This window comes from Aplysia californica, unplaced genomic scaffold (assembly GCF_000002075.1).
Source record: "Aplysia californica isolate F4 #8 unplaced genomic scaffold, AplCal3.0 scaffold01234, whole genome shotgun sequence".
In the NCBI taxonomy this organism is placed as follows: domain Eukaryota; kingdom Metazoa; phylum Mollusca; class Gastropoda; order Aplysiida; family Aplysiidae; genus Aplysia; species Aplysia californica.
In genome coordinates, this window is record NW_004798504.1 from 130,251 (window position 1) to 136,779 (window position 6,529).

The window sequence follows — 6,529 nt, forward strand, 5'->3', positions numbered from 1 at the left end:
CTTTTAGTTTCCACGCTACGCAGGTCGCAAAGTGCAGGGCAGGTAAATGGGTGGTGTGGTACTGTTTCATCCTGGCAGTCGCACAACGGGCAGTCGGGCGGGGTATCCTTGCGGATCCTATTAATTAAGGTAGGAATTTAGTGGGATGTGTTGTGTTTGCAGGCAAAAGATCGTGACTTGTTCTCTTCTACTCAGGGAATTTAGTGCATCTTTATGTGTGCAAATACAGTTCTTCCAGTCTTGCCTATTGCCCATCCATTCAGCCACTGTTCCCTGGTGTTGCATTTTGATGATGTTCTTGGCTGTCTGTTGTGATACTGGATTGTGAGGTTGTGTTAGTGATGCTCCGTTCTTGGCAAGGACGTCTGCTCTGTCATTTCCTGGCATGTTGCTGAGGCCAGGTATCCACTGTGATGTTCGTCCTTCGCTGGCGAAGATGACCTTGACTTCACATCACTGGAGGGGTGGGGTGTGTGCAGAGATGGCTGATCAGGCCGATCTTTGCACGGACATACCTGTTGGAGTGGGGGCAGGGGATGTGTGGGGCTGAACTAGGCTGGAAGGTAGGGGTCTCCGGTCTTTTATCAGCCGCCGTCTCCATTCTTTCTTTCTGACGCGACTTTCTTTGAATTTGACCACTCCCGATCTTATAAGAGAGCGCCAAACTGTGCGATCGCGAGCAGCGTCTTCCCAGGCGGTATGGGGAATGTCACATCTCTTCAGGGATGCTTTCAGAGCATCTTAGAAGCGTTTCTTCTGTCCACCGAGAGAGCGTTTGCCTAGGGTCAGTTCACCGTAGTCTCTTTGGGAGGCGAGAGTCGTCCATGTGGTGAATGTGGCCGGCCCATCGGAGCTGAGAGCGCAGTAGGATACCGTCTATTATGCTCTTCATCTTGGCCTGCTGTAGTACCTCAGTGTCTGGGACTCTGTCTTGCCACTTGATACGAAACAGGGTCCTGGGGCATCTCATGTTAAGTCAGGTCGACGCCATAGGTCTGTATGAAAGTGTTGATTGTTTGAGCCACGGATAGGCAGGCTGGACTTTTGAAATTCAATTTTTCCAAAGCTTGGAGTGCTGAATTTCCGTCAGTGAAGATAAAAGTATCCTTGATTTTGCTTGGATATATTATGAAAATGTTGGTCAGGTGGAGGATTGCTGCTTCAATGGTGATGGCCTCCGCCTCGCAATTTGTTCAAAAAGTACCACATGCATCAAATAGCTCTTCACATGTTTTGTCTGGATGTTCAATTCTTACTCCAAAGCCTGCATTTATAGTTCCATTGAAGTCTAACCCGTCTGTGTAAATATGAATTGAGTCTCTAGGGTAGGAGTCAAATGTCTTGAGAGCTGTTGTCTTCAGTTCTACTGGCTCACATTCCTTATTCACTGTCTCCTTTATGAGGGAAGTTTTGATGTTGGCGTTCTTGATGTTGCGTTAGGGAGTTCTGGTCTTAAGGGTTTCATCCTTTCTCTGTTACATGGAAGATGGTGTGTTTCTGCTAGTTAAGTGGCTGTGTCAAATATTGAACTTCCATGAATCCGTTTCTTTGGTAGCCTCTGTTCAATTATTTTCCTGTTTGGGTGGTTTTCCTCTTGTCTTTTGTATCGCTCACTCATCTCCACAACTGCTGCCTCTCTCGGCAAGTTCAAGGGTTCCAGGTTCGTATGGATTTCACAAGTTGCAGTTGGAGTGGATCTCAAAGCTCCGGAGATAAATCGTACAGCTTGATTCTGGATTTTGTCAAGAGACCTCTGAGTTGGTTTACTGCCGATTGTCAGTAGAGTTAGGTTATATTCCATGGCAAAGCGTACCTAGCCAACATATAGCTGTCTGAGAGCATCCTTGTCCGCTCCCCATGAAGTGCTAGCCAGTCGTCTGAGAAGGTGAAGTCTCTTGTTGGCCTTGGTCTTCAGGTTCCAGATATGGTTTTTGCATGAAAACTGTCTGTCCAGCTCGATTCCTAGGTAGGTCGGGTTTTCAACTTTTTCTAGTTTGTTTCCTGCAAGTGAAATGGTGAGATTTTTCTTTGCAACTTTGTGGCTTTTTGTAAAGACAGTGTGGATTGTCGTGGTACAATTTGCTTTTAGTTTCCACTTGCAGCAGTAGTTGTTGAATCTATCTAGATCCTCATTTATAAGCCGTGCACCAATGCCAGCTTGTTTACTTGCATGCCAGATGGCTAGGTCGTTGGCATATTGGGCTGTCTCTGATTTCAATATCTCAGGCAGGTCGTTTATGAAAACAAGGAAAAGTGTGCAGCTCAGAGAGGAACCCTGGGGTCGGCCCTCCTCCAGTATAGCTTTGGATTACACACCATTGTTAACCTTACAACAAAATAACCTGCTTTCACTGACCTCTATGGGATAGGCCTTCCCCTCCAGCCTGTGCTCCGAGCCCATACTGTCTGTCCTACTCCAGTGAAAGTGAATCCCGGCCACCGCAAACGTACCGGGCAGGTTACCGCCCCCGATGAGCACATTCTCGGTGAGGGACTCCAGCGACACTGGCGAGTTTACAGGGTCGCATATTAGAACAAAATAATGGTCTATACATCAATAATAATAATAATGATAATAATAATAATAGTAATAATAATAATAATAATAATAATAATAATAATAATAATAATAATAATAATAATAGGGGGCTCTCGTGGTCTAGAGGTCTAGGTGTTCGCCTCTCATTCAAAGGTACCGGGTTCGAATTCGGTTATCGCGGACATTTTTCTTCTCGAAAATTGTCTTTTTTCACCTCATTTCCTGCTTTAGCAATGTTATGTCGTCTGCTTTCGTCTCCACTTTCTGCCCCCACCCCCTCACCTCCTTTGCCCCCTTCTCTTTCTGCAACTTTTCTACTGCTACTCCTTTGCTCCTTCGTACTGCTGTCTTTCAGCCACACCCCTGATCTTCTGGTAGGAAAGATGTACACCTAGCCTTCTCGGGTAAGGGCGTAAAATCTCGGAGATCCAGTGAGCAAGTTGCACATGTTAAAGATCCCTTGCTGGTCTAAAAATCGATAAAAGTGGGCTTCAGCTGTCACCCGGGCAAACATTAAAAATATCCTATCAACTGAAAATATTTAGTGTGTCCCGCGCGCTTTTATGACCTTACGCAGTTGCGAGCGCGTAAAACACTTTAATAATAATAATAATAATAATAATAATAATAATAATAACAATGATGATGATAATAATAATAATCATTATAATAATTATAATAATGGAATAATAATGAAAAAAATGATGATGGTGATGATGATGATGGTGATGATGATGATGGTGATGATGATGATGATGATGATGATGATGATGATGATGAAATAATAATGATAACAATAATGGTATAATAATAATGATATAATGATAGTAATACTAGTAATAATAACAATAACAATGATAACGATAATAATAATAATAATAATAATAATAATAATAATAATAATAATAATAATAATAATAATAATAATAATAAGAAGAAGAAGAAGAAGAAGAAGAAGAAGAACAATATGACGTAAGTTGTAGTTGTAGCAGCAGCAGCAGTAGTACATGTAGTAGTAGTAGTAGTAGTAGTAGTAGTAGTAGTAGTAGTAGTAACATGATAATAATGATGATAAACATGACAGTGGTCATGATTAAGTGATTGTCATCATACATTCAAACAAAATACTAACTTGGAGACGCTGAAAATGGACAAGGCAAGGGAAACAACTTATATACAATCTATGTTAGCAGTATTATCTCCCATTTAAAGAAATCTCCCAACTTTCTGCATATTATACAATGAAAAGAAGCCAATTATGTTGGAAATTGACATGGTTGAGTAACATTTAACACAGTTCTTTTTTTCTGTTAAACGTTTTGCAAGAAACAATGCCCCAGTCACAGCACACATACTCCAACAAGGACTAAAACAACAACAAACGCAACGGCAACAATAATAACAGCAACAACGACGACGACAACAACAGCAGCAACAACAGCAATAACAACAGCAGTAAGAGGAGCAGCAGCAGCAGTACCACAACCACCACCATCACCAACAAAAACAACAACATAAACAATAACAACAACAGCAGCAGCAGCAATAGCACAAGCACCACTCCGAAGAAGAAGAAGAAGAAGAAGAAAAAGAAGAAGAAGAAGAAGAAGAAGAAGAAGAAGAAGAAGAAGAAGAAGAAGAAAAACAACAACAACAACAGCAACAAGAACAACAACAACAACAACAACAACAACAAAAACAACAGCTAACAAACAGAAAAAAACTTCAAACCCAAACAATACCACCAGGGCAACAACGTCACCACCACCATCACCACCATCACCACCATCACTACCACCATCGCCACCACCATCACCACCACCACCACCACCACCACCACCAACAACAACATCAGCTAACCGACAAACATAAAAAACCTCAAACCCAGACAATACCATAAGGACAACATCATCACCACCTTCCCCATCACCGTCACCATAACCATCACCACCACCAACAGCAACAACAACAACACCAGTTAACAGAAAAACAGAAAAAAACTTCAAACCTAAACAATACCATCAGGACAACAACATCATAACCATCATCACCACCACCACCACCACCACCACCACCAACAGCAACAACAAACACCCACAAACAGACAAACCCGCACCAACCACTTGACAAGGACGAGGGAATAAGACCCACCTGAGCTTCCAGTGTTCTGTATCCGCACCGAGTTGACCCCGTTCCCAGTCAGACTGAGACTAATGGGGTCCAGGGGGTGGAAGGAAATGGCGGAACCTGTGATGTCCACAGGCGACTGGAACGGTTCTCCGCAGGTTGGGTATACCTGGCTCCATTGAGTGGGTCCCACTGCAAGGGTTGGGCGAATTCAAAGAAGGAGTGAAATAACTAAATAAATATTATATATACATATTATATATATTACATAATATATATATTTATATATATATATATATATATATATATATATATATATATATATATATATATATATATATATATATATATATAAAGAAAAGAAACCAACAACCACGGTAAAGGGATGAAGGATGAAAAAGGCAGGGGGAGAGGCGCAGGAAGAGAACTCTTTAATGGTAGTTGATTGAGTGGCAGGACACGATAACGCCCATACCTGGATACCTGGAGGTGTCATCTCTGACTCAGAGGTTGACGCGTCATGACCCTCCATCCCGCACGGTCGAGGGCTGCCGTTGCACATTCTGCCATATCCAGGCCAATCCATGTTTTTTATGTTGTCCATCCATGTTATTCTTTGTCTTTTCCTGGCTCTCCTGCCTCAAGTCCTTCCTTCAAGCACCTCTTTCACAATGTTCTCATGTCGTTTTAACTGGCTAAGGTATTGTATTTTTCTACACACATACCCCCCTCCCACACACACACACAAGGAATTTAATGGAGCTGAAGTAACAACCAGAGAGATTTCTGCTAACAAATTAAAGTACACTCGACACGCACAACATGTACACGCCCGTAAGAAACAAAGCCACAAATACACGCGAACATACACTCAAACACGCAAACACAAACAAACACACAATACTTTAGACACACATTTCGCTACCTTAGAATTACGCTCGTACAAAACTCTGTCTGACATTTTTCGCCACTTTTGGGTTACTGCTGTATCAAAATCGTAAGATCATTAATTGGAGTCGTAATCGGGATATTAAAAGAACTGCGTTCGAAAAGTCTTGACATGTTTTGAAACTCAAATTTGTTTAACGTCTTCATCTTCTTCAGGTGTCAGGTCTGGAGCAGACGTTGACGATCATGGTTCTCCATTCCTTCCTGTTGTGTGCCTTCTTGATCAGCTCGGGTTTTCTCTTTGTGTTATTCGCTGCAAAGTTGTTCAGGCCATCTGTGTACATCGTTCTTTGTCTTACTCTTCTCTTCTTTCACCCTATCTTTCCACACAGCGCGTGTTTCCCGGGTCCATTTGATGTATGTGTCACGACGTGGAGGAATCAGGCAGTCGTCAATTTTTGGGTGTATGGGGTTATTGGTGTCATCTTTAAGCCTATTCATTAGCCTCCCATTTGATGAAAAAAATACCCATGTATGTTGAAGAGCAGTCGAAATATTTGCAATTGAAGGAGTTCAGGGTTGCCTAGTTTCAGAGGTAAAATTACCCCCAAAGTTTGGTAACTTCCATTGCATGGGAGTCTTTGAAAACTGGAAATTTACATTTTTGTGCCTTTAATCAAAGTTTTCCAGTAAAAATCCACATAAAAATGTGTTTCTGAATGGACATAAAAGGTGTTGAGCCAAAAAAAAACACAAAAAAAAAACAACCCTGCCCATCTACCCCCAAAAATACTGATTTCTTTGATTTCAGTATTTTGACCAGCGCCTGATTTCACCTCGATGCCTCACATATTTACCTGGCCAAAGCATCTTAACGTAACGAGTTGTCACTTACAGGACGTACCACCGCTCATGTCGTCATAGTCCCACTGATCTGATGCTGTTGCACCTGGAAATGAAATAGTAATAATAATA

At 41.9% G+C, this 6,529-nt stretch overlaps 2 protein-coding genes across 2 annotated transcripts in view; both read right to left on the reverse strand.

The window, feature by feature from the left end:
- The window catches only part of LOC106013761 (putative carbonic anhydrase 5), a 10,889-nt gene extending 9,919 nt beyond the window's left edge, over window positions 1-970 (reverse strand). The window contains exon 1 of the mRNA XM_013090352.2: window positions 874-970. Within this exon, the coding sequence (XP_012945806.2) occupies window positions 874-970 (97 nt within the window). The remainder of the gene's footprint in view (window positions 1-873) is intronic.
- A 900-nt stretch (window positions 971-1,870) lies between these two features.
- LOC106013759 (carbonic anhydrase 1-like) overlaps window positions 1,871-6,529 on the reverse strand; it is a 7,095-nt gene continuing 2,436 nt past the window's right edge. The window contains exons 3-5 of the mRNA XM_035973443.1: window positions 6,450-6,503; window positions 4,691-4,858; window positions 1,871-2,505 (exon numbers count right to left, since the gene is read on the reverse strand). Coding sequence (XP_035829336.1) covers window positions 2,309-2,505; window positions 4,691-4,858; window positions 6,450-6,503 — 419 coding nt within the window. The 3' untranslated portion in view covers window positions 1,871-2,308. The remainder of the gene's footprint in view (window positions 2,506-4,690; window positions 4,859-6,449; window positions 6,504-6,529) is intronic.